This window comes from Puma concolor, chromosome E2 (assembly GCF_028749965.1).
Source record: "Puma concolor isolate L17-30 chromosome E2, mPumCon1.1.hap2, whole genome shotgun sequence".
Taxonomy (NCBI): Eukaryota; Metazoa; Chordata; class Mammalia; order Carnivora; family Felidae; genus Puma; species Puma concolor.
Window position 1 is genome coordinate 12,634,423 of NC_141681.1, and position 27,091 is coordinate 12,661,513.

At 44.1% G+C, this 27,091-nt stretch overlaps 1 protein-coding gene across 4 annotated transcripts; it reads left to right on the forward strand.

The window, feature by feature from the left end:
• The first annotated feature begins 6,699 nt into the window (after positions 1-6,699).
• TMEM170A (transmembrane protein 170A) lies at positions 6,700-26,604 on the forward strand. Of its 4 annotated transcripts, none has more exons than XM_025920714.2 (3): positions 6,700-7,004; positions 19,257-19,427; positions 22,633-26,604. In XM_025920714.2, exons 1-3 carry the CDS (start codon positions 6,872-6,874, stop codon positions 22,761-22,763), a joined length of 435 nt encoding a protein of 144 aa, XP_025776499.1. In that variant the 5' UTR covers positions 6,700-6,871; the 3' UTR covers positions 22,764-26,604. The 4 variants fall into 4 exon arrangements, with proteins under 4 accessions (XP_025776499.1, XP_025776500.1, XP_086545010.1 ...); XM_025920715.2 differs by having other exon boundaries at positions 19,257-19,358; XM_086688884.1 differs by lacking the exon at positions 6,700-7,004 and adding an exon at positions 7,046-7,715 and having other exon boundaries at positions 19,257-19,358.
• Positions 26,605-27,091: the final 487 nt, after the last annotated feature.

Here is a 27,091-nt window from a genome sequence, read left to right on the forward strand (position 1 = left end):
TACAGGAAGCGATGAGCTAACGAGCCCAGAGTGCAGCAGCTAGAGAGCCTGCTGGATGAGGCTGGTGGGAGGCCTCGGGAGGCCCGGGCAGCAAGCCAGGCAGAGCATGTGGCAAAGCAAGAAGTTGGCATCAGGATCAGTGCCTGGAGGGCAGGTCACAGGGTGACTGTAACCAGATAAATCTGGCCAGGAGACTGGAAGGAAAAAGCCTGCGGGGTGATTGTCTTCCCTTGGTCCTCCCAGGCCAGGCCCTAGACGAGAGCAGAATACGATTCCTGCCTGCAAGCCACAATACCTGGCTTCGGCTGCAGAGACTTATTAAAGGGATGCTGGGTGTCCAGACGGCTTAGTCCTGAGCTCAGCAAATGAAAATGAGAGTTAGCAAGCACCCAGTAAGTGTTTAAAAGGAAAAGGAGGGGGGCGGGGCGGAGCTCACAGACCCTCTGGGAAGAACAGGCAGCAGATTTGAGTGCACACAAACTTTGGGGCACAGTGTTGGTGTGGGCCTTGACTGTGGACCCCCATCCTTGCGCAAAGCAGGCAGGCAAGAGGGAATCTGGCATTTTCCACGTCTTTTCTGGCAGGGAGTAGAGACATATTCACCTTGAAGCTGAAGCTTCAGGACCCCTCACTTAAGGAGCCGTCAAGCTGTAGAAGCTTCAGGCCTCATAAAACCTCCATCTGCTCCTTCACAGTAACATGGGGAAGGTATTTAAACCCCCCACATTTGTTAATGGGGATTCTGCAACTTCAAAAGGCTCAGGTCACATAGCTTAATATACAGGACAGACCTCGGGGCGCCTGGGTGGCTCGGTTGGTTGAGTGCATCCGACTCTTGATTTCACTTCAGGTCATGATCTCATGGTCTTGGGATCAAGCCCTGCATCGGACTCTGTGCTGGGAGTGGAACCTCTTTAAGATTCTGTGTGTGTGTGTGTGTGTGTGTGTGTGTGTGTGTGTGTGTGTCTCCCTCTGCCACTCTCCCCTGCTCGTGCTCTCTTTATCTACCTATCTATCTATCTATCTATCTATCTATCTATCTATCTATTGGATATTTGATAGATAGGAGAGAGCTCAAACTCGCATTTCTGACTTCAATGCTTACAGTTCTAACAAACTGAACTGGGATGCAGTAAAGGACCCCACTACCAGCCTGGAGAGCCAGATCATTCCCCTGGTAATGACATAGGTCTCTAGGTGTTAGGGAGACATCCAGGCATTTGGCTGCAAACATCTCAAGGACCTGAGTGTTGAAGGGTATGGTAGGCAGTGGGCTGGGGCATCGGGGCCCCTACTATTGGCCCCTTTTCTCCCTGCCTGCCCCTCCCTGTCCTTTGCCCTGTGCTGGCCACTGGGGATAAAAGTAGCCTGCTGGCCCTACCTGGAAGGATCACAGCGCCAAGTGGAGGTGTCAGCCTAGGAGTGGTCCTGGACAATGTGGTATGTTCAGGCAAAGAGGGATGAGCAAGATGTTCATGGTACCAGAGGCCAAGAATAGGGAGATACTGATCCCTTGTGGGGCCCAGGAAGGCTTTGGGATGGCTCAGAGCCCAGCCTGATAGTGGCCTCACACAAGTTTCATTTGCCCTTGCTCCGGTCGCAGACCGTATGGATGGCCACCATTAATGGTCTTTGCTCTGTGATTCATCCATTCTGGATGTACACCCCAGATCCCAGAAAGGGGATGACTGGCTCCCAGACCTGGCTCCCTGCATATAGTGTACTCTGGGCAAGCCTCTGGGTGAATGTATATATGCCCGGTGTACCTGGTTCTAAGCAAGGCTGGGGGTGAACCCAGATCAGCTTTCCGGACAAGGACAGGCAGTACCCAATTGAGTGTTTTGATGAGTCAGGACAGTTCAGACCCTGGAGACATAGTGAGGGGACAGAGCTGTCACAGACCTTGCTCTCGTCGGGAGTACAGACCCAAAGTAAATAGTTCCGCAGATAAACCTGCAAACATAAATGTCAATTGTGCTCTAAGAAGAAATAATAAGAATGGGGAGAGGATGACCTACTTTAGTATGGGGAGTCAGGAGGACCTCTTTGAAGAGGAAACACTGATTCGAATAAATGAAGGAAGAATGGGAGCTCATCAAGCATAGAATGAAGAAAAGGAGCCAGATTAAAGACAGGGATTCGTCCCCCTTGGAATCAAGTTTCCTTGACAAAATTAAAAACTCACTCGTGGGTCCAGGCTCATGAGATTAGAGAAGTCCCCAGGAGGTGACCAAGTTTTTGTGTCTATAGTGCAGATTCCTAGAAGTCGAACTATTGGATCAAGAAGCATTTGTGTCTTAAATGTGAAACTACCAAATTACTTTAAAAATGGAGTACTAACTTAAAGTCTCTGGAATGGTGTCGAGAATGCCCTTACCTTCCTCTCCTACTGACCACCCCCCCGCCCCCGTCACCTGTACAGGGGTAAGTCAGTCATTTTCATTTTTACCTACCCGATGGAATATTATCCAGTGATAAAAAGAAATGAGCGATCAAGCCATGAAAAGACACAGAGGAAACCAAAATGCCCATTACTAAGTGAAAAAAGCCAATGAAGAAGTTGCATGCTATACGATTCCAACTAATATGACATTCTGGAAAAGGCAGAACTATGAAAACAGTAAAAATATCAGTGGCTGCCAGGGGTTGGGCATGGGGAAGGGAGGGATGAATGGATGAGGCATAGGGTTTAGGGTCAATGAAAATACTCTCCATGATACTATAACTATGGGTATATGTCATTATATATTTGTCTAAACCTGTAGAATGTACAACACTAATAGCAAACTCTAAGGTACACTATAGACTTTCGGTGATTATGACGTATGCATGTAGGTTCATCCTTGGTCACAAATGTACCACTCTAGTGAATGATATTGATAATGGGAGAGGCTACCAATGTGTGAGGGCAGGATGTATATGGGAAACCTCTGTACGTCTCCCTCAATTTTGTTATAAACCTAAAACTGCTCTAAAAATGTTAAGTCTTTAGAAAAAAAAAATGGACCAAAAAACACTGGTAGCCTCAGGAGGGAGTGGGAGTCTGCTGAAACGAGAGGGTTTGGCCAACGACACAGAGACTGAAGCAACCACTGCAGAGTGGACTTTGAATTTTCCTGGGGCGGCAGGTCGTTCTGCCAATCATGCTTTCTCCCTTGGGGGTAAGATTGGAGAACCTGGCTGGCCCTGCAGTCCTGGTGCCATTCTGATCCGAGTCTTCAAGTCCGCCACACCTCCATTTGTTTGTTCAACACACGTTATGAACTGAGCAGTAACCAGTGCAAAAGTAGGGAAGAATCACCGGTATTAGGAATGTGTGGGCGTGGGGGGTGAGTTGCAATTTTTAGTAGGGTGATCGGCGTAGGTCTTGTTGAGAAAGTGACATGTGAGCAAAGTCTTAAAGGAAGTGAGGCAGTTAATTAAGGGGTAACAATAGGTAGAATGTCCCAGAGGAGGAAAGGGACAATACAAAAATCCTAAGGAGGGAACCCATTTGGCATATTGGGAGAACAGCAAGAGGCTAGTGGGTCTGGTCTGGGAGGCCAGAGGAAGAGAGCTAGGAGATGAGAAAGCAAGAGAGAGGGAGTCAGATCATGTAGGACTTTGTAGGCCTTGGTGAGGACTTTGGCTTTTCCTTGGAATGAGATGGAGGGTGTCCAAGGCCACTCTCGCTCTGTGGTACTCCTCAGTCAAATAACTGTGCATATAATATCATATATGTATGTAACATGTCAGATATTTTTTAAATAATAGATCATTGCACTGCCTATGTTAATATCCTTATTTAGTGTATTGGCTAGTCTTGCAAGTTTCTCAACTGGATCAAGTCAATCACACTGTGGCCTTCTTCTGTAACTTCGATTTTCCCCTCACTTTATATTCCACAGACTCATCATGTTGTTGCTTGCAGCTTTAAGTAACTTATTTCAATGACTGAATAGTATTTTATTGAAAATTATATCACAATTTTGTTAACTCATTCTCGTCTTGATGGACGTCCAGCTTGTTTTCAGCTGTTTGCTGTTACCACGCTACTAGGAACCATCTTGTATGAGCCTCCTGGTGCCAACGTTAGAGGATATTTATCTGGGAGCGAACTTGCTGGATCGTGAGACTCTTCATTCGACGTTATTCCAAAATGGTTGTCAATTTACTGCTCAGGAGTTCAGTTGCTCTGCGACGTCACGAACAACTGGCATTCTCAAGACTTCAAATTTTTTGGCTATTGGATGGTTGATAAATGATCTCATCGTGACTTCATTTTCGGTTTCACTGATAAATAATGAGGTTAAGCATCCTTTCCTATTTTTGTTGGCAGTTTGTGTTTTCTCTTTGATGAGGTACCTAGTCAGTTCTTTTGTCCCTTTGTCATTTTCTTACCTGGGTTTCAGGAGTGCTTTATAGACCCTGGATACTACACCTTTGCTGCTTACAAAAATATCGCAAATATCTTTTCCCAGTTTGTGGTTTGTCTTTTTGTTGTTTTTATGATAACGCTTGAATAACACGTTCTTTTTTTTTTAATGTTTATTTATTTTTGAGAGAGAGAGATACAGAGTGTGAGCAGGGTAGGGGCAGAGAGAGAGACACATACACAGAATCTGAAGCAGGCTCCAGGCTCCGAGCCGTCAGCACAGAGCCTGATGCCGGGCCCGAACTCACGAGTGGTGACCTGAGCTGAAGTTGGACACCCAACCGACTGGGCCACCCAGGCGCCCCCACAAGTTCTTAACTTAAAACAAATTTATCAATCCTTTCCTTTATAGTCTTTGATTTTTCTATCTAGTTTAAGAGCTCCTTCACTATTGTGAGGTCATAACTATATTCGACATTGTCTTCTACAAGTTTTATAGTTCTGCATCTCTTTGTAAGTGAAACAAGTGAGATGGTTGGTGGAGTTCTAAAAAGGAAACAAGCGAAAAATCTAGTTGCTTCCTAATTTTCTTGCAGGCTTGTGTCTCCTGGACTTTGTATTGCCTTTCAGGTTTTTTTTTTTTCCCCATTAAGAGAAGAAAGAGGAACTTTCTTCACCCTGCCATTAAAAATTTGAGCTTCTTAACCATTTTGTCCGTAGCTTGAGGTCAATTCCACTATTTTTCCTAGGACACTCTTCTTTCTGTTCTAATCTGGGTAGGTGGCTGCTAGGACTTAGGCACAGAAGTCAGTCTAACCCTCCAGGTTAAATCCATGATTTCTTGTTTTGCACATCTTTCTCTTTCTCGGTCATCACTCCTTAACTTTGCCAGAGGACATACTCAGCTTCCTTAGAAAGGGCACATATGGGGTGCCTGGGTGGCTCAGTCAGTTAAGCGCTGGACTTTGGCTGAGGTAATGATCCCCCCGGTTCATGGGGCTGAGCCCTGCATTGGGCTCTGTGCTGACAGCTGAGCCTGGAGCCCGCTTTGGTTTCTGTGTCTCCCTCTCTCTCTGCCCCTCCGCCTGCCTTGCCCTCTGTCTCTGTCTCAAAAATAAACATTAAACATTTTTTTAAATTTAATGTTTATTTATTTTTGAAAGACAGAGAGAGACAGTGTGAGCAGGGGAGGGGCAGAGAAAGAGGGAGACAGAGAATCTGAAGCAGGTTCCAGGCTCTGAGCTGTCAGCGCAGAGACTGACGTGGGGCTTGAACTCATGAACTGTGAGATCATGACCTGAGCCAAAGCCCACACTTAACCGACTAAGCCACCCAGGTGCCCCTAAAAGAATGTTTTTTAAAAGAAAGGGCACATCAAACATACATTTTCTGAGTCCTGCAAGTGTAAATGTCATTTTTTTTAACCTCTCAATTCAGAATCTGGGGATAGACTTGTAAATTCAAAATAATGTTTCCTAATGCGATACACTATTGATTGTTATATAACCCTAAAATAATGTTTCTTCCACTTCTTACACACTCTCATGGTCTGAGAAATGTACCAGAAGATAGCATTAAATATTTCATGATTTTTTTTTAATACTATTTCCATTTTAGATGTTTCTTGGTTGATGCAAAATCCCAGTTGCAGTGTTGAGGAACGGACATTAGCTCTCAAAACAAAATCTTCAAGAGGGAACTCTAATAAACAATCTTGCTAATGTTCTTGAATTAATATTATGTAAAATACTATGAACTTTGTAAGCAATGTATTTCTTTAAAATTTGTTGACATTTATGTTGAGAGAGAGAAAGAACAAGCTGGGGAAGGGCAGAGAGAGAGGGAAACAGAGGATCCAAAGCAGGCAGGCTCTGTGCTGACAGGAGAGAGCCAGATGCTGAGCTTGGATTCCCCAACTGTGGGATCATGACCTGAGCTGAAGTCAGATGCTTAACCGACTGAGCCACCCAGGCGTCCCTGCAAGCAAGGCTTTTTACTTTAAAGAAAGTTGAGCTTTCAAAAAATTCACTTTCCCTCCAAATATCGGAGGTATTGCTGATGTCTTCCAGCCTCCTTCACCTGGCTGCTGAACCATCTGATTCTCATTGCTAGATCCGTTTGAAATCTACGCGCCGGGTCTGGGGAGGGTATGCAATTCCCCTACTGTCTTATAGGTGGCGCTGCAGGGAAGGGCAGAGCTTAGCACATCCTACTCTGGAGCAGGAGACACTTGCCCAGTAGGGGGCGTAGCCCGTGGGTGCCAGGTTTCGGTGAGCCGTACGCAACGTCAGGGGAGGGAACAATTCTCGCCCCGCCTCTGCCATCTGCAGCGTCCTGTGATTGGAGGAAGGTGCCATCACTTGGCTGAGCCGTTGAGGTGGGAGGAAGAGGGCCCCATCCGAGGGTGACGCTGAGGAGGTAGAGTCAGAGAGGGCTTTGGTCTGTGAGTGAGAGCGAGCGAGCCTCGGCAGCACTTCGGACGCTCCCCCACATCTCTCTGCGGTGAATGGCGGCGGGATGGAGCACGAGGGGAGCGGCGGCAGCGGAGGGTCGGCCGGGCTCCTACAGCAGATCCTCAGCCTGAAGCTCGTGCCGCGGGTGGGCAACGGGACCCTGTGCCCCAACTCCACTTCTCTCTGCTCTTTCCCAGGTACCGGCCCCGCCCCGCCCCGCGCTTGCGCACTCCGCGCTCCGTCGCCGCCGCCCGGCCGGGGGGCGCCCCTTCCCCCGCGGCGGGGTCCTCTCCACCCGGCTGTCCCACTTTGCCGGGGCTGTTTGCCTCCTGGAAGGAGGTTCCCGCTCCCTCGGCGGGGAGCTGGGGGATGTAGCTCTTCCTCCGTCGCTTCCCCGCCGGCACCTCTGGCGGACCATTCCGACTCTGCGCTGGGGGCCAGAGCGGAGGGAGCGGCCGCGAGTGGACCCGTCAGTGGAGGGAGCTCGGCCTCCACCCGAGCTGATGTTGCTGTTTGGAGTTTCCAGAAGCTCCAGGGTCAGACCGGGCCGGACAGAGCCCCGGAGGCGGTCGCGCCTGCTAGTTAGGGGCTCGAGGCGCCTGGCCCCGGTGGTCCGCGCCGGCCGCGCGGCTCTCGCAGCTCGGACGCCGAACCGTCCCGGCCGGGCTGAGGGGCGGTCGGCACTCCGCGCTGCCCTGGTGTGTAATTTCGCCCCAGCCCCGGGTGCCCCCGGGTTGTCTGCCGATCGCTCCCCCCTGCGTCCAAACGCACCCACTCCGCCAGCTTCTCTTTCGAGGAATCACTTTCTGAGACCTGTTGCCGAATTCCCCACTCCCGCGTGCGAGATCTCTGACACAGATGCGTTTTCACTCTCCTTAACGCCCGCCGGAGCTTCTGCTGGGCCTGATGTAAGGGTTTTTTCAAAATTATAAGAAGGTAGAAAGCTCTCCATGCTCAGAAAACTGAGAAGAGGAGAAATGACTGGGGAAGGCTCATAAAGGCTTTGAGGGGAGGGCGCAGTTCTGTGTTGGACCTTTAAAAGGCCAGGAGACAGACCAGTGGCGATGGAAGGGTGAGGTTGGGCTGTCCGGCAAAGGTGACTGGGAGTAAACAATTCGAGAATTGGGCCAGGGACCTGCAAAACAAGAACGATTGGATTACTTACTGACTGCAGTCATAAACAAGGCACCTGTGATTTCTCTTCCACGGGGAAGCGACTGCCGGGCGCCATTCAGTGGACCCCCGGGACTTCGTGTGTATTTACCTGCCTAGTAGTTTCCCTGACAGCTTTGTGGGACAGCTGATGATAATAACCACGTTGGGGCAGATGCAGATGTTAGTTTGGAACTCTAGCTAAAATGATAATCTGGCAGCTCACGTTGTTTCAAAAGGTACTAAGAGCACGTTTGACCGTGACAACAAATCTATGGCATTCTGGAGACACTATGAAAAATGCAATGTACACACAGTCTGGAGGTTCTGCTGGACCAGATTAGTCTGTTTTTGTGTCCTTATTTTGAAATTTTCAAACATACTGATACATTGAAGTACTTTACTTCGACTCATTATTAACATTTTCATTCTTTTGCTTTATCTCTATATACATATATGTGTGTGTGAATTGTGTATATACATACATACACACACGCACACAACATTTTTATTTTCTGCAGACCCATTAGAAAGGAAGTTACCGAAGTGATGATGCTTCATGCCTAATACTTCAGCATGTATCTTTTTTTAAATTTATTTAATTTTTTAATGTTTATTTTTCAGAGAGAGAGAGACAGTGAGCAGGGGAGGGGCAGAGAGAGAGGGAGGCACAGAACCCAAAGCAAGCTCCAGGCTCTGAGCTCTCAGCACAGAGCCCAACGTGGAGCTCCAACTCACCGCGAGATCACGACCTCAGCTGAATTCTGATGCTTAACCAACTGAGCCACCCAGGCTCCCCACATAGCTTTTTTCTTTAAAAAAACCAAACAAACGAAAAAACCCAGATCTAATCCAGGATCACACTGTGCATTTAGTTGCCATGTCTCTTTAGTCTCCGTGAATCTAGAACAGTTACTCCATCTTTGTTCCTTCACATTTTTGAAGAGTCCAGCCTAATTTCATAGAATGTCCTATAATTTAAGTTTATCGATCATTTTTTTCATGCTTACATTCAGATTAAACATTTTTGTTTAGAATCCTATCTATACAGGTGATGTCCACTTCTCAGTGCATTATATCAGGAGACCTTTAACATCACGGTGTACCTTTACTAACACTGCTGTCAATAATCATTTGGTGAAGGTGGTGTTTATCGGGTCCCTCCACTGACAGGGTACCTTAATCCTTTTGCGATAAGTCATATGTGAGGTGATACTTTGGAGCTGAATATTCTCTAGTCTGTCTGTCTTTTAGTTGCCTTTTCTTTAAGATCGAGATAAGTGGATTTGGGACAGTAGTTAGACATTATGTCATAGCAGCTATGACAGCTATGAGAATTGTTTTGCTTTCAGAAAGTATTCTGAAAACAGGAAACTGCCACATGAGTTTATGGGCAGTTCTATTGATATATATATAATTTGGGGGAACTATTCATTCATATTCAGCAAGTATACATTGGGCCCAGTGCAGGCTCTGGGCTTGGGATATAAACATACATGAGATACAGCCCTTGATCTGAAGTTGATCAGAATGGGACGGGTAAACACAGAGCCTCCCTGCTGTGTCTCATCTTTAACTGGACTAATGGATGTTATAGGTACGTGGAGTTTGATCCTTTTTGAGGCACCAAAGCCTGCTTACAGTGAGTTCTATTCATTGACCTGAATCTGGAATTATTTCTGTTTTGGCCTCACAGAAAAGGCTACTTGCACTTTATGACAAGTCAATATGGCAAAATCGTTGCTCTAAAATACTTTGTGGTTTGTCACCATCAGGAAGCTTTGAATTGATTTTTTTAACCTGCATTTGCAATTTAGCCATTTAGATTGCTGCCTAACCCTCCCTATTCCAGGTTGTTCAGATTTCTTTTGTCATCGTTTTTTTAGCAAATCTGAAAGGCAGATCTTGTCTTTTGCAGGAATGATACGAACTTTCTGAAGGTAGGAATTTTTATTAATGGCAGTGTTAAAGCGTGTCCTGTGATAGTTAAACTGAAACCTACCTAGGGTTTGGTTTTGCCATTGCCGGAGCCAAGAATGGGTCACACTCAAGACCAGTTATTTATTCATTCACTCAGTAAGTATTTACTCAAGTGTCTGTTGCCTGCCTATTATTTTCTAGGTACCAAGTAAAGATGTGTAGTGAGCAAAACAAAGGAGGATAGAGAGAAAATGAAAGTATGGAAAGGAAGAGCTGGTGTTGTCAGACAGGAGGGAGATAGTAAGTGGCAGGTCTTGTGCATCAGGTGGGGGAATGCCGTTTTACTTAGGGTCATGAGGAAAATCTTGATGATGATGCTATTGGAGCTGCAATCTGAAGGACGTGAGGCACGAGCCATGCAGCTGTTGGGAGAAGCTTCTGGACAACGACACAGCAGGTTCAGAGCCCTGGCTCAGGAGTTTACTTAGGAAACATAAAGAAGGCCACCATGGAGGACGGAACATTGTGGGCAAAGCAGGGAGGAAGAGGTGAGGTCACCTCCCAGAGGGTGGTGTGGGAGGGTTTTGAGCAGAGGACGGATGATTTGACCAACTCCTGAGTGTTCAATTCAGTGGTTTTTAGCATCTGCAGAGTTTGCACCCATCATCACAAGTAACTTTAGAATATTTTATCACCCCAACAAGAAACCTCATACTTGGGGCGCTGGTGTGGCTTAGTCAGTTGAGCGTCCAACTCTTGATTTCGGCTCAGGTCATGATCCCAGGATCGTGAGCTCAGGCCCCACGTTGGGCTCTATGCTGAGCATTGAGTCTGCTTAAGATTATCCATCTTTCTCTCTCTCTCCCTCTACCCCTCTCCCTCGCTTGTGTTTGCGCTCTCTCAGATAAAAATAATAATAATAAAACAACCCCTCGCAATATACTTCATACCCTTTAGCACTGATTTTCTGGCTTCGTGTGAATAGACGGAAGGCCAGATCAGGACCAAGAGGCCGCTGGAGTGAGACAGGCCAGAGGGTTACACTCAGAAACCAGCAGTGAGCAGGCAGTCAGGCAGTGGTGTCAGAAGAGAGGTGACAGCCCGCAGCGGGCAGTCCTGGTGGGAAGGCCATCACTGTTAAGGAGGAGTGGGAAGGTCTCTTGGGGAAAACTCCCTGCTTTGCTTTATTCTCACACTACTCCCACGTTCACCACATTCTGACACCGATCGTAGGGTTTTCTACACGTCTACCAATTCGGTGACACTAGTTGGGTGTCCTGAAGTTCAGTTCCTACTCTGTCTACCTGGAGTTAACACGAGATCCCACAGGTAAAGGGCTCAGTTTCCCCGGTTTGTATGCCAGTCAGAAGTCTAGGTGGTTGGCTGTGCTTCTGACCAGCCGGCTCTAAGTTGGAGGTTCCTATGACCCTCTTCCTTGGTTCAGTTAATTTTCTAGAGTAGGTCACAGAACCCAGGAAAATACTTTACCTACTAAATCACCAGTTTATTACACAGGATATTAAAGGATACAAATGAACACCAGATAAAGAGTTACATAGGGTGAATTCAGAAGGGATTCTGAACAAAGGAGCTTCTGTCCCTGTGGAGCTGGGGCCTGCCACCCTCCCAGGACATAGGTGTAGTCACCAAACCCGGAAGTTCTCTGAACTCCCTGCTTTGGGGATTATATGGAGGATTAATCACGTACATGTGATTGATTATTAACTCCACTTCCAACCCTTCTCCCTTTCCAGAGGATGGAGGGTGGGGCTGAAAGTTCCATGCTTATAATCATGGCTTTCTGGTGACCATCCTGGAGCCTACCAAGAGTGCCTTCTGCGAACAAAAGAGGTGCCTGGAAATTCCAAGGGATTTGGAAGTTCTGTGTCAGAAACCAGGGTCAGAGAGTAAATATTAGGGGGTGCCTGGGTGGCTCAGTCAGTTGAGGGTCCTGTCATGATCTCACAGGTGCATGAGTTTGAGCCCCGTGTCGGGCTCTGTGCTGACAGCTCAGAGCCTGGAGCCTGCTTCAGATTCTGTGTCTCCTTTTGTTTCTGCCCCTCCCCCTGCTCATGCTCTGTCTCTCAAAAATAAATGTTTAAAAAAATAATAAAAGACTAAATATGAGAACAGAATATTTTCTAGCACCATTATTTTTTTCTTAAAAAAATTTTTAAATGTTTATTTGAGAGGGGGGTGCGGCAGAGTGCAAGGGGAGGAGGGGCAGAGAGCAGGCTCCAGGCTCTGAGCTTTCAGCACAGTGCCCGATGCAGGGCTCAAACTCACAAACCGTGAGATCATGACCTGAGCCGAAGTTGGACACTTAAGCAACTGACACAGCACCATTATTTAAAGGGTTTTAGGAGCTCTGTCAGGAACTGGGGGCAGTAACCGATATATATGTATTTGATTTTGCAGGGGACCGGATAGACCCCATGGTGGGTAGGTGGGGTTCAGTAAGAGAGGGGTCTCACAGTGGGCAGTGTGGAGAGATGTAGGCTGATGGGCAATTAGTGTGAAGGCAGTCCAGCACTGAGTTGCAGGACCAGGTAGGACTACAGTTCCCAGGTTCCCTTAGAACCCTGGCTTCAGAGAAGCTGACCTTGTTCATTCGGTTGTTTGACCTGGAACATAAAAAGATAGAGTGGGGCCAGCTAAAAGGATGGCTGAGTGCTGTGCCTCACCCTGCCCACTTGGCTTAGGCTTCTTCTGCTTCTCTGACTGGGGCCTGGTTGGTCTTGAGGCCTTGCTTAGAAATTGGTTGACTCAGTTGTGGAGATTAGATAGGGAGCCAGCCATTATAAACCCTTTCTGTTAATTAAGAATTCACCTAGAGGAATCTGCAGTCTGTGTGGCTTATCCCTTTAACTGAACCATCTGTCTGAAAAACAGATTCTTAAAGGTAATAAGCTCCTTGTGGGCAGCATGTTTGTCTTGTTTGTTTCACTCAAGTGCCTGACATAGGGGATGGGCTCAGTAAATACTTGGTTGTTGAAAGAATAAACTCTTGGCGCTTGTATTAGTTTGCTATTGGCACAGCAACAACTTACCACAATTTAGTGGCTTCAAACATCTTAGAGTTCTGGAGGCCTGAAATCCAAAATGGGTCAGCAACACTGCCTTCCTTCTGAAGGCTCTAGGAAGAATTGGTTTTCTTGCCTCTTCGTCTTCTACAGGTCACCTGCATTCCTTGCTTCTCGCCCCCTTCCTTCATCTTTAAAGCCAGAAGCATAGCATCTTCCAAGCACTCTGTCTCCAACCCTCCTGCCTCCTCCTACAAGCACCCTTGTGATTACATTAGGCCCACTTGGAAAAGCCAGTCTACTCACCTATCCCAGGACTCCTGACCTAATCACCTCTGCAAACTGCCTTTGCCACCTATTCATGGGCTCTGGGGATGAGTGTGTGGACATCTTTGGAGCCCAGTCTGTCACCATTGCTTAATCTGATTGTCCCTTATAACTTTTTGTTGCAGATTAATTTTCTGATTTATACTTCAACATCAGGCAGTGCTAGGACTTCAGCCGTCAGGGTAAGCAAAGCTGAAGATAATGCGCTTGATTTGAAATAGTGAACAAAGAAATACTGTAAGATATGTAGACACAGATTTTTGACAGCATATTGAACCGAAGAAATGAAAAGTACTATATGATGATCCTTAAGTAGCTATTACGTAGATAGCAAATTAAGGTGCAGTAGGTTAAAGGGAAATCGCTTAGTTTTTTTTTTAAGTGTTTTATTGATTGGGGTTTGCCTTTGCTATTAAGAGTCCTTTAATAATCTCATCCATCTGAAAAGTGTTTTATAAACTAGACTACTCACCTAACATAATAAAGCCCTTTTTTTCCTCCTTAATGTGACTTAAGTGATGTTCTGTAAGATTTGTAGGCACTGATGGAGCTAATGGATGCAGCTCAAGGTTGTAGGAGGGTGTGTGCGGTATGCTTCCCCTTCTCAGAAACTCCGGAAGTGCTGACCTGCTGTGCCACACCTTGTTTACAAATAGGCTTCTCAGCTTTCAGGAAAATTGAGATGTGGGTTGGTAGCCTAGCAGTCCTCCTCAGGCAGGTGCTGTGCACCAGGAAAATAGGGAAGGAGTGAGGGTTGGTGTTTTAGGCTGCTGTAACAAAATGCCATGGGGTGAAGTGTTTTTTTTTTAAATTTTTTTAATGTTTTTATTTATTTTTGAGACAGAGACAGAGCCTGAGCAGGGGAGGGGCAGAGAGAGGGAGACACAGAATCCGAAGCAGGCTCCAGGCTCTGAGCTGTCAGCACAGAGCCTGACACGGGGCTCGAACTCACAGACTGTGAGATCATGACCTGAGCTGAAGTTGGACGCTTAACCGACTAAGCCACCCAGACGCCCTTAGGCTGAAGTGGTTTAAGTGGCTCAGTCCATTAAGCTCCTGACTCTGGCTCAGGTCATGGTCTCACGGTTTGTGAGTTTGAGCCCCACATTGGGCTCTGTGCTGACAGCTCAGAGCCTGGAGCCTGCTTCGGATTCTGTGTCTCCTTCTCTCTTGGTGCTCCTCCCCCACCCGTACGGTCTCTCTTTATCTCTCAAAAATGAATAAACTTTAAAAAATTTTTTTAAAAATAAAAACTTATTTTCTCACAGTTTTGGAGCCTGGATGGCCATGCTGTGGTGAGGGCCCTCTTAGGCTGCCTTCTTGCTATGTCCTCACATGGCAGGGAGAGAGAGTGAGAGACGGAGAGAGAGGTCTCTCTTCCTTTCTCATCAAGCCTTGATCCTCTCGGACCCACTTTTATGCAGTTACAATTTGGTATGTCTCTGGCAGATCAAGGCCTCACCTCCCAGCTCAATGCCCTGATGGTGCCATGGCGTCCAGTATGAAGCCAGGCTCCAGCACCACCTTGAGTTGCTCCAGAGAGCAGTGCTTACCTCTAAAACTTGGGGAGCTCCAGCAGGGCCCGAGAGTAGTGTCGGCTCAGTGGCGGGGTCTGAAGTCCGTTGTGGCAGCCAGCAGCCAGAATGGCAACTGCTCTGAGTTCTTAGAAGCAGATTTTGCATCCCATTGTCCACCCTGGGACGCTGGCGTCCCTGGTGCCATCATAGAATTTCACACGCTTGGTGGTGGGATAGAGGTCAGAGTCTCCACGTGATTTGGGGAGTAGCTGGTAAGGACTGTGGGATTGAAGATGGGGTTACTGCTTTGGAAGGGGACAGCATGGTTCTGTGCCATGGCGTGGGGTCAAGCTGGCGGTGGTGGAGTGCGAGGGGGCTTAGGCTGAAAAGACCAAGCTACTATCACTGAGCCAGGGTGCAGGAGAGGTGTGTGGGCACCAGAGCTCTGGCGGGGGCACACGTATTCGAGGGGCGGTTTCTGGACACTATATTTTTACATATATTAGCTTTTTATGTTACATATATTTAGTTTTTAAGTTTGGGACCTTACTATGTAATCACTTTATGCCCCATATTTCATGATCTAACTTGGCTTAGCAGAATTTGGCAAACCCTGTCAAACAGACCAGTTTCAACAGTATTATGAAATTTTTCTGAAGATAGATCTTGTTCGGCGGGGGTTAAAAAAAAAAAAGTCTCACAAACGGTTTGAAACTTTTTATAGCAATCTGTTTTTCACCAGAGCAAAAGTGCCAAAACACCCTCAGTCGTTTGTTATTTTTAATAAGCATTGAGCCCTAGATGGGGCACACCTGATACTTTCATTCAAAGCATGAACTAGGTGTCCTAATTCAGGTATGTGTCGAATATAGTGTTAATTGAAGCTTTAGGTGAGTCAAAATGAGCAAAGAATTAGTATAGCCATCAGTGACAATGCCAAGGGTGGCTTGGGGGCATTTGGCTCCCACCCACAACAAGAATAAGAAATTGGGAAGGAAACATGCACAGCAGTAATTCTTTTTTTTTTTTTAATTTTTTTTTTTTTTTTGAGAGTGAAGAGTGAGTGGGGGAGGGACAGAGAAGGAGAGGATCCCAAGCAGGCTCCGTGCTGTCACATGGGGATCGATCTCACGAATTGTGAAATCACGATCAGAACTGAAATGGAGTCTGACGATCAACCTCCCAACCGTCTGAGCCCCGCGGCGCCCCCGCACAGCAGTCATTCTTACGACTGCTTCAGATGCAGCTTCAGATACAGCTTGAAGAAGAGCCCCTGGTCATGCCCTTCCCGGTGTCCACGCTCCCCAAGCCAGAGGACAGTGCTCCTCGTCGTTTCTGTAATTGTTCATTCCAATCCCACCAGCCTTCCCAAACTGTTCTTTTGGAAACAAAAGCCTTTTTTCTTCTTTTTCTACTTTCTTTTAATAATAATTCTGTAAAAGCCAGTAAGCAGCTAGAAAAGCTTTTTAAGAAAAATCAAAGTAAAAAGTGAATTGTCATTAGCCCTACCCCAATGTATCCCACTCCCCAGAAATAAGGCTCTTTTGTAGCTTGCCAGCATGGAGCATGCGTGGGGCCCAATAGGGCTCTGCCCCAGCCCCCACTGACACTGTGAGCTCTGGCAAGTTCCTTCCCTCCCTCTGCCTCTGTTTCCTCAGCCAAGAGCCAGGGATATCATGTGCCTCACAGAGTTGTTTAGAAGATTGCACTGGTTAAGATTTGTAAAGCACTTAGAACAGCGCCTGCACATGTCCTCAATATTTATTAAGTACACCTACATCCAGACTGTTTTCCGAATTCATAGACTTACGCACACATTTGTTTCTTTTGTTTTTATAAAAACAGAGTCTTCTGTACACTCTTCTGGAACTTGGTTTTTTTTTTTTTATTTCCCACTGTGGCTTGGGCATCTTATCCCATCAGTATATAAAGATCTATCCCATGTTTTTACGTGATAGTATAATGTTACAGTATGTAGGGGCGCCTGGGTGGCCCAGGCGGTTAAGCATCCAACTTCAGCTCAGGTCATGATCTCACGGTTCATGAGTTCGAGCCCCGTGTTGGGCTCTGTACTGACAGCTCAGAGCCTGGAGCCTGCTTCGGATTCTGTGTCACCCTCCTCCTCTGCCCCTCCCCCACTTGCACTGTGTGTGTGTGTGTGTCTCTCTCTCAAAAATAAAAAAAATTTTAAATGTTACATTATGTAGCTGCACCAAAACATGTTTGACAAGTCCTACACTGATGGACGTACAGTTGGCATCTAGTCTTTGCCATTACAGACAATGCTGCCGGGAACCCCTTGTTATCTCCGGCCTTGCCTGCATGTGTATTCCTGTTGGATGTATTCCTGGAAGTAAAGTCTCTGTGGCAAAGGTGTGCACACTGGACTTTCTTGGATACACCCTTCTAAATTACCCTTCAGAAAGGTTTTCTAGTTTGTACTCCTATTGGGAGTGTAAGGTGGGGCCTGTGAAATAGTGTCCGGACAACCCTTTACTGCTCAAAACTTAAATGGTACTTTTAGGGCTTTCACACTGAAGTCTTTAGTCTGGCTTTGAAAGCCCACCATAGTGTGACCCCATCTGTCTTTGTAGCTTTTTTTTTAAGTAGTCTCCACACCCAATGTGGGGCTTAAAGTCATGACCCTGAGCTCAAGAGTCACATGCTGTACTGACTGAGCCAGTCAGGCGCCCCTATCTTTGTAGCTTTAACTGCTTTTAACCTTATAAACCCTCTGTTTTAGTCAGGACACTCGTTTTTACTCCGGGAAGTTTTGCCCCAGGAGGACATCTGGCAAAGTCTGGAGATAATTTTGGTCATTGCAACTGGGGGGAGGCCAGTACTGGCATCTAGTGGGGAGAGGCTAGGGTGCTGCTCCATGTCCTGCGATGCACAGGACAGCCCCCCACAACAAAGGGTTGACTGGTCCAGATGTCGGTAGTGCTGTGGTCCGGAATCTCTAAGTTTAAGCTGTTGACTGGTCTCTGAAACTGCCTGTTACTTACCTGCTCCTAGCGCAAGGATGGACAATATATTTTATCTCACATGACACCTTCGTTGCATCCATGTGGGTAGCTAAGGGGCTATTTTGAGAATTCTGAAGGCTTGCCTGGGTTCACTGAGGGGAATTGCTCTGTCTGCTGTTTACCAGATTGCAAAGTCTTGAGGGCAGGGTGGTATCTCCTCCTTTTTTGTATTTTCTGAGGTGGCTCATGCATAGGTTTTTAGACATAGTTGGTAATCATATATTTTAATGTTGCCTAAATTACAGTCATCTTAAAAGTCAATTAGACATTCTCCCTAGGAACTAGTTGCGCTAACCTGCCCCCTCACTTATGTGCCGTTTGTCTCTAAGGCAGACATTTATATTTTCTGGTATTTATTTCATATCTTAAAGAGCTTTGCTATTCTAAGACGTGATGGCCTGATATGAATTTATGTATGTATGTATGTATGTATGTATGTATGTATGTATGTATTTAGGACCTTTATCCGTGGTAACCTATATTAAAAACATTGATCACTTACATGTAACACCCAGTGCTCATCACAAGTGTCCTCCTTAATGTCCATTACCCGTGTAGCCTGTGCCCCACCCACCTTCCCTTCAGCAACTCTGTTCTTTATAGTTAAGAATAGTTACGAGTCTCTTATGGTTTGCCTCCCCTTCTGTTTTTATCTTATTTAATTTTTCCTTCCATTACCCTGTGTTCCTTTGTTTTGTTTCTTAAATTCCACATGGGTGAAATCATATGGTATTTGTCTTGCTCTAACTTACCTCACTTAGCATAATGTACCCTAGTTCCATCCACGTCATTGCAAATGGTGAGATTTCTTTTTTTTTTTTTTTTGATGGCTGAGTAGAAAATGATTGTTGTGGAGTACCTGGGTGGCTTGGTCAGTTGAGCATTCAGCTTTTGATTTTGGCTCAGGCCATGATCTCATGGCTCATGAGCTCAAGCCCCACATCAGGCTCTGAGCTAACAGTGCAACGCCTACTTGGCATTCTCTCTCTGTCTCTCTGTCGCTCTCTCTCAAAATAAAAAAAATTTTTAACTTAAAAAAATTTTAAAAAAAGGAAACGACTGTTGAATGAATAAAACTGTAAAGCTTTTCCATCGTAGAAGTCTAAAATGATTGATCATTTTAGAGGTTGACCAAGTTCTTCTGGAAATGGCCAGATAGTAAATATTTCAGACTCTGCAGGCCATGTGCTCTTTGTCACTGTTTCAGCTCTGCTCTTGTAGCTGGAAAGCAGGCCTAGACAAGATTTAAATGAATGGGCATGGCTGCGTTCAGTGAGAGTGTATGCACAAAACCAGGTGGTGGCCTGAGGGCCGTGGTTTGCTAATCTCTCTAGAACCATCAATATTTAGATATTTGACTGCTGAACCCACCTGGCACCTGGATGGCTTTGAAAATGAAATAAGCGGGTATGATGACGAGCCCTTGGTAATTCCTGTACTGGGAAAGTCTGTGACTTGTGACCTTTCTTTGCTTTTCCTTGTAGAGATGTGGTATGGTGTGTTCCTGTGGGCACTGGTGTCCTCTCTCTTCTTCCATGTTCCTGCTGGATTACTGGCCCTCTTCACCCTCAGACATCACAAATATGGTAGGTTCATGTCTGTAAGCATCCTGTTGATGGGCATCGTGGGACCAATTACTGCTGGAATCTTGACAAGTATGTTAGACATTAAAATACCAGTCATACGTTTCCTATGACTAGTCACTTAATTTCAGGACCCATTTTAGAAACATGTCTGTGTGAAATGAAGAAAAAAGGGTGGCTTTTAACCATGGGCGCTTTCTTTGGCGTACTGTTTTTCTCTTATCTCTAACCCCTGCCTCCCCCTCCTATGATTTGGCTAACATCTTTGACTTCCAAAGTTGTATTTTCTCTCACTGGCTTCAGATAAGCCATGTGAGGCTTTTGAGATGTAGTAAAACTACATTTTGAAATCTAGTAAAAGGTGTTTATCTTTTTGGAAGCTACTGCTCCTTTCTTGTCAGCTATCAATTGACTGATGGCATCGAAAGATTGTTGACGAGGTCCTTCTCCTCACTCAGGATGAATAATAATTTTTTAAGGATGGAAGAATAATTGTAGTTCAGAAAAGTACCTGATTTGAGGCACCTGGGTGGCTTAGTTGGTTGAGCATCCGACTTCAGCTCAGGTCATGATGTCATGGTTTGCGAGTTCGAGCCCCCCACATGGTTTGCTGCTGTCATTGCAGAGCCTGCTTCAGATCCTCTGTAACCTCCCCTCTCTGCCCCTGCCCCACTCATACTCTCAAAAATTTTCTTTTTAATGAATGGTACCTGATTTGTCTTCTGGTTATTTTTTTCCCCTGTCAAAACTTTCTGAATAAGAATTGGAGGGGCGCCTGGGTGGCTCAGTCAGTTGAGCGTCGACTTCAGCTCGGGTCATGATCTCATGGCTTGTGGGTTCGAGCCCCATGTCGGGCTCTGTGCTGACAGCTCAGAGCCTGGAACCTGCTTCACATTCTGTTTCCCTCGGTCTCTGCCCCTCCCCCGCTTGCACTCTGTCTCTGTCTCTCTCTCTCAAAAAAGAAATAAACATTTAAAAATAAATTGGAATAACACAGGCACCTGGGTGGCTCAGTCGGTTGAGCTTGGCTTCAGCTCAAGTCATGATCACACAGTTCGTGGATTCGAGCGCCTCATCAGGCTCTGTGCTGACAGCTCAGACCCTGGAACCTGCTTCAGATTTTGTGTCTCCCGCTCTCTCTGCCCCTCCCCTGCTCATGCTCTGTATCTCTCTCTCTCTCTCTCTCTCTCTCTCTCTCAAAAATGTTTAAAAAATTTTTTAAAGAACTGGAATAACAAATTATAAATTGTTTTTTACTTGTTTTTGGCTTTTGCTGATATCATAAGGATGAGAATCAGTTTAGGTCATTTTTAAGCTCATGATTAAATATAAATATATTTTATATAAATTAAAAGCTCCAGAAACCAAAACTAAAAACACTCCATTATCACATCCCTAAGTGAAAACCTCAGTTTGCATTTTGGTATATGCTTTCAGACTTTTTTCCAGGTGCACATGTAAACATAAATACATGCTGAAAAGATAGAAACACAACATTCCTGCTAATTTGTAATTGTTGTGTGAGTGTGTGCATTTAAGCCTTGAGCTCTAAATGGAACTGCCCCTCTGCCTTTTCTTTGACTTGAGGTTTTTTTTTTTTGAGGACAAAGTGGCCTCATTTCTTTGTGTTCTGTAGGTGGTGAAACCTTTGTGATAACAGGAGGAGGAGGCCAGTTTTCTCTTGTCTGCATTAAGGTGTTTCCATAACTGGCTTTATATAGTATTTTTAACTGTATCACCTCCTGCTGCTCTTTAGAGACCCTCTGTTCCAGTTTCCTTATTGGATTACCGGCTCCTAGGAGCTGTCTCAGATTTCTCATCAGTAAAATAAGGATAATTCTACCCTCCTCAGATGCTGTGTGATGATAAAAGGAAATAATGTTTATTTAAAGTACTTAACATAATACCTAACACTTAGGAATCGTGCAATAAATGTGTCCATTCTCTCTTTAAGACTCTGGTGAAGAGAGTCCATTTCCTTCCCATTTTACTGCTCCTCCTGGTTTGCTTTTTTCCGTTCTTCCCTTCTTCATCATCTAGGCCCCACCTTAGGGCCTACTTCAAGTTTCTTACACTTCTTTCTACCCAACCCACTTGTTTTGGAGCTAAATTATGAAGGGGCCTGATGCAGCAGGTGCCTTGCAGATGTTAATAACATAGGCACTGTATGCATAGGCACTGGAGGTGGGCATTTGAAAGTCACAGATGTTCCAGGCAACCAATACAGATACTGGTTAATTTGCTCTTTCTTCTTCTTCGGATTTGTTAATATGTTTTCATATCACATGTGTAAAATGTGTAGGCATTTGATTGAGATGCTGTATGTTGTCTTGTATTATTCAAAATCTGTTTCATGCTGTGCTTTCTCTGTTCCAGCTTGATCTGAGTATCATGAGAATAGGGATCTTAGAAAACATACAGGCAAATACCTGTTTGCAGGAATGAACACACTGACCAAGGAGGATTCTGTTTGGAATGGTCTTTGAGAGGAGGGTCATCTGGGAACTTTGGATCTATTATTGTCAAACTAATGAAATCTTGGCTCTCTCAATACAATGCTGAGTCCCTGTAACAATTCATCTGGGTTTCTAGGGAGGTACAGATGTTTGTGTTTGGTTTACTCCGTTTCTAGAAAGTTGTGGTGACTTAGCGTAATAAAGACGATCAATGATGTGGGGAACAGAAAGGACCCCCTTAGCACCTCTGGCCTCATGCCCTTTGAATTAGTAACAACTTCATAAACGTAGAGTCACCGTTTCCTTTTCCCTCTGCTCCTCCTCCGTCCACTTGGGGAGGGGAGCTGAGTACAGTAGAAAGCAGAGCGGGCGTCTCTGGCTTTTTCTGAAATATTTCTTGCTCGGTTTCCCTGGAAAGTTTCATTGGCATTCATTACCAAAATTTTATTAGGTACCTGTTAAATGCTAAGCATGGCAAATAAGAGATGTTTTTGTGATGAGTTTGTAATCAGGTCATGTGGAAATTTGTGATTTGGGTTATGATTTCCAGATTATTTTATTCAGTAAATCCAGGAGACTCCATTTTAAGGACTCACTTTTCAACGTCTGAAAGCACTAATCAGTAATTTATAAGTCATATGGAGAATACTTAAAATCTCGAGAAAAGTATAGGGAGAATAAGACATTTCTATGATATTTAAATTTTAATGTAAAAAAATCTGGAATATTCTACTTAGGGTAGGATTTTAAGTACTGTATTTTCCTGATTATATTAACCTTGATTTTTTTTTTTTTTTTAACACTCTTGAATTTTTAAACAGGTGCTGCAATTGCTGGAGTGTACCGAGCAGCAGGAAAGGAGATGATACCATTTGAAGCCCTCACCTTGGGCACCGGACAGACATTCTGTGTAGTAGTGGTCTCCTTTTTACGGGTTTTAGCTACTCTATAGCGAACACCCTTATACCCCGATGGCAAACCTCAGTTTTACAGAATCCTCAAAAAGAATACATTATGGAATGTAGTGTTTTCTTAATTCTTCAAATGGAAGAAACTTGGATGAAGAAATACATGTGAAGAACGACATTTCAGCCCTTTCTGCGATTTGAAGCTCCAGGAATTGAAGATCTTACTGGACTCTTATTCTCAACCAAAACAAATCAAGTGGGTTTTTTTGGGGGGAGGGGGGCGGTATTTAAGTAGTTTTACAGGTGCACCTTTACCCAAGCTAGGTCAACAATGCTTCTAGATTGACATCCTTTGCACTGAAATGTATAATAATCTGTGAGAAAATGCAGTGTTGCCTATAACAGAGAAACTATGAAAAATACCGGTTTCTCTCCGAACAGAGTATACCATACTAAAACCTTATTTAATCTAATCTTGATTAGAATTTGGCAGACTCTTCTTTTGCTACGTCTTCATGACAGTAAGTGCCAAGTAGGTTTTGGTTGCGTAGAGCTTTGAGAACAAATTTGGTGAAACAGAACAGGAAAAAACCCTACAACACAAGTAGTGGCTTCAGTTCCACTGCTGAAAGAAAAAGAAGATGATGTGACATTTTATGGAAAACTGTCTTGACCTCTGATTACTTAACATATTTTAAGAGATGTGAATCTATTGTTTTGTACATTTTATCAGAATAAGCTAGCTGACTGAGACTTTTTTGCCTCCCAAGTTCCTGTACCCCTTTTCTTGTCACTTTCATTCTCTTGATTTTGGTTAATTGGAAATAGACCCTATTAAATAGCTTGAGTTCAAAATTTTAAGCCAGATTGGTTAGGATGCTGTTTGGACAGTGAGGTACCAAAAAAACTGTTTTTTGTTTAAACATTGTTACAGTTTTTCTTAGTGACTTTAGTTGAAATTGTTGAAATGTAGCTTAAACTAGGGTAGAGGTTATTGATTTCTTAGTCTTAATATGGTTACCACTTTTACAGTATTGGGGGTCACTCCCAGAAAGTGCCTAAAATTTAATTTTCCGATATACTTCCACATTTTACATTTCCCTTCAAGAGACTCTATTTCCTTACAGAGAATTAAACATCATTTCTTTAACCCAATTTTAGCTATCTTAATTTTTCTTCTGCCTAAATTGCTTTTTTATTAAAATGTCTGAAAACTGTGACCTTCAAAAGAAAAAGGATAGCAAAAATTAGATCTCTAAATTGATCCTTACCACCTAACTGCGTTGTATGGAATATAGTCATTCTGTTTTCAGAATAGTTTCTCATTCATTAAACCTGATGTTTTTAAAGGTAAGTTTTCATTGTGACAGTAAGGCTAACAGCCCATGAGGTCATGTACACACAAACAATATCTATTCCATTTAAAGCAATATGCCCTCCAGCTTCTGATTAAAAATAGCCTGGAAGATGAACTTATCAGGGAAAGTCAAAAAGGAAAAATTACAAAGAGGTCACAAAATTAACTGGAGATTTCCTTCTAACTAATAGGCCATTAGACCACTTATCAAAATTACAGTGACATATATTCAGACTAGGTGGAAAATTACAAGAAGACTTGGAATGCCAGCAGATGTTTTTATACATTCCCCAAGTTTTCTCTCCAATGCTCAAATCTTTCAAGCAAATGTAGCCTTTTTTTTTTTTTTTAAAGTGATTGTATTTTTAAGTAATCTCTACACCCAACATGGGGCTCAAACTCACAACCCTAAGATCGAGAGTTGCTTGCTCCACTGGCTGAGCCAGCCTGGTGCCCCTAAGTCTTTAAATAAGACTCCTTTTTCCAGTTCAAGGAGCTGTGATTTTTGCAAAGTAGCCCTTCAATTTAAGACACTTGGGGACAGGGGTGCCTGAGTGGCTCAGTCGGTTGAGTGTCTGACTCTTGATGTTGACTCAGATCATCATCTCACGGTTTCTGGGTTCAAGCCCTGCTTTGGGCTCCTCACGGAGCCTGCTTGGGATTCTCTCTCTCTCTCTCTCTCTCTCTCTCTCTCTCTCTCTCTCTCTCTTTCTCTCTCTTCCTCTCTCTCCCCCCTCCTCCTCTCCCTCCTCCCTCTCCTCCCTGCTCTCTCAAGATAAACTCTAAAAAAAAAAGAAAAAGTGGGGACATTATATCCTTTATTGTAGAAAATTATTTTAATCATCTCTCTTGAAATATACCTCTTATTAGAATTCTCACCTAAAACATTTTGGATAGAATTTCACAAGTTAAACACGTGGGCCTATGGTTGGTAGGCCCCTCTTCCTGAATACTAATTTTTGAACATACTGATAGATGATTTAAATATTTGGTTATTTTTCTTTTAGAGCCAAGACACAAAAGTTAGTGCATTTTGAAAGGTGTTTTTGTTCCCATCTTTGTTTGTTTGTTTGCCATATTTTGATGATCTGCTTTTTTAAAACTTCAAATATAAACTATATCTTTAAATTACTGAATATTTCATCCATCCCCATATGTGAACATTCTACTGTGAATAAATTTCTACAGACCTTTATATAGATTGAGCTTTGTAGCTTGAGATGTTTTTAAGGAAAAACTATTTGGATGATAAAGAATGTCTATTCTTTTTTGGATTTTTGTTTTTTTTAATTTCTTGTCTCAAATACACAATTATTTGGGGGTGGTCACTCGTGGAAAAATACTGGCATTTGTGCTGAACATTTTATTTTACCACATATAGGTTTGTAGAATTTTTGCCAACAACTGGCTTTCTTAGTGGCTGTGCAAACACCCCTTCCCAGCTAGATATCCACTTTTTCTTTCTTTTTTTTTTTTTTTAGTATTTTTTATGCAGGGGAAGGAGGCAGCTCGCAGTCATAAAAGCTGGATTCTGGATTCTTTAATACGGGGGCTTGGCGGGGGTGGGGGAGGCATTTCACGAAAACTTAAGTCCATGTACAAATTGCAATGAATATTCCACAAGAAGGATGTCTCTTTGTGCTCTTAACTCATTTTTAAATTTTGCAGCAAAACATTTACTGGAAATGTCTAAACCAGTGAGAAAAAGTTGATGCAAATCATTAAGCCATTCCTTATGTTTTCTAATTTTTTTTAATGTTTTATTTATTTCTGAGAGAGAGAGAGAGACAGAGTGTGAGTGGGGGAGGGACAGAGAGAGAGGGAGACAGAATCTGAAGCAGGCTCCAGGCTCTGAGCTGTCAGTACAGGGCCTGATTTGGGGCTCGAACTCCCCAACTGTGAGATCATGACCTGAGCTGAAGGCAGCTGCTTAACCGACTGAGCCATCCAGGCACCCCATGTTTTTTAAATTTGGAATTGTATGTTGGCTTTCGGTTTCAGTGTCCTTTCTGACTGCTCTGGTGTGTATTAAGTTCTTACTACAACTGCAGTGCATATCGACCTTCCCTAAGAAACCGTTTCCTGGGAGGTGAGGCCGGCCGCCATCAGCCAGCCCCAGGCAGGAAGTGTGGTGTGTGTGCATTTCTGTTTCGTGCATTACTTAGGCTGGTTGTCACTAAAATCAGCTTAGCTTTTGTATTAGATTATTTCACCAACTGCTACAGTCCAAATGATCAAATCTTTGTACAATAGAAAATTATTTAAATTTTATTTTTCTACTGACATTTCTAATTCTGGTATAAATGTTTATCAATAAAGAATTTCAATTCTGTGAACTGGGACTATTATTTTTATATTCAGTGGCCAATGAACTGAATCTTGCAGTAACATCTGACTTAAATTTAGGGAGTTTTAAATAACTTACTACTTAACATATGTTTGGCTGTATTCCTTTTATGTTCAACGTCTTACTAATTTATGGTAAAATTCTTGTTCAAAGGTGTGATTAAACTGTACTTAATATGTAATCTTGAGTCCTCTTAACTGCACTTTGTGGGCTAGATCTTATCAACTGGAAGCTTTTTGTATGAAACCACATTGGCATAGACAAAAGCTGATAAGATGTATGAAAAAGAAATATTTCAACAGTAAATTCACGTGACGAGAGGCTCCCAACATTGGTTTAGTACTCTTCATTGGCATTGTAAGTCTTTTTCTGTTCTGCCATTTTCAGCAAATTGGATCGGCCTCTTTGGGTAGCTTACATCATGGGCACACGATGACCACTGTAGTTCCTGGCATTGTAGACAGACAATGTCTGGCAGTAGACTGCCCATCCACCATGTCTCTGTAGTTTTTATTGAAGCATAATATACGGTAAAGTGCACAAATCTCAAATGTGTAGCTTGATGAACGTGTATGTATTCACACATTTATGCTGAATACCACTCAGATCAAGGTACAGAACAATATTTAGCACCCCAGGATAACTCTACATGCAGAGTTTGGCCAGAA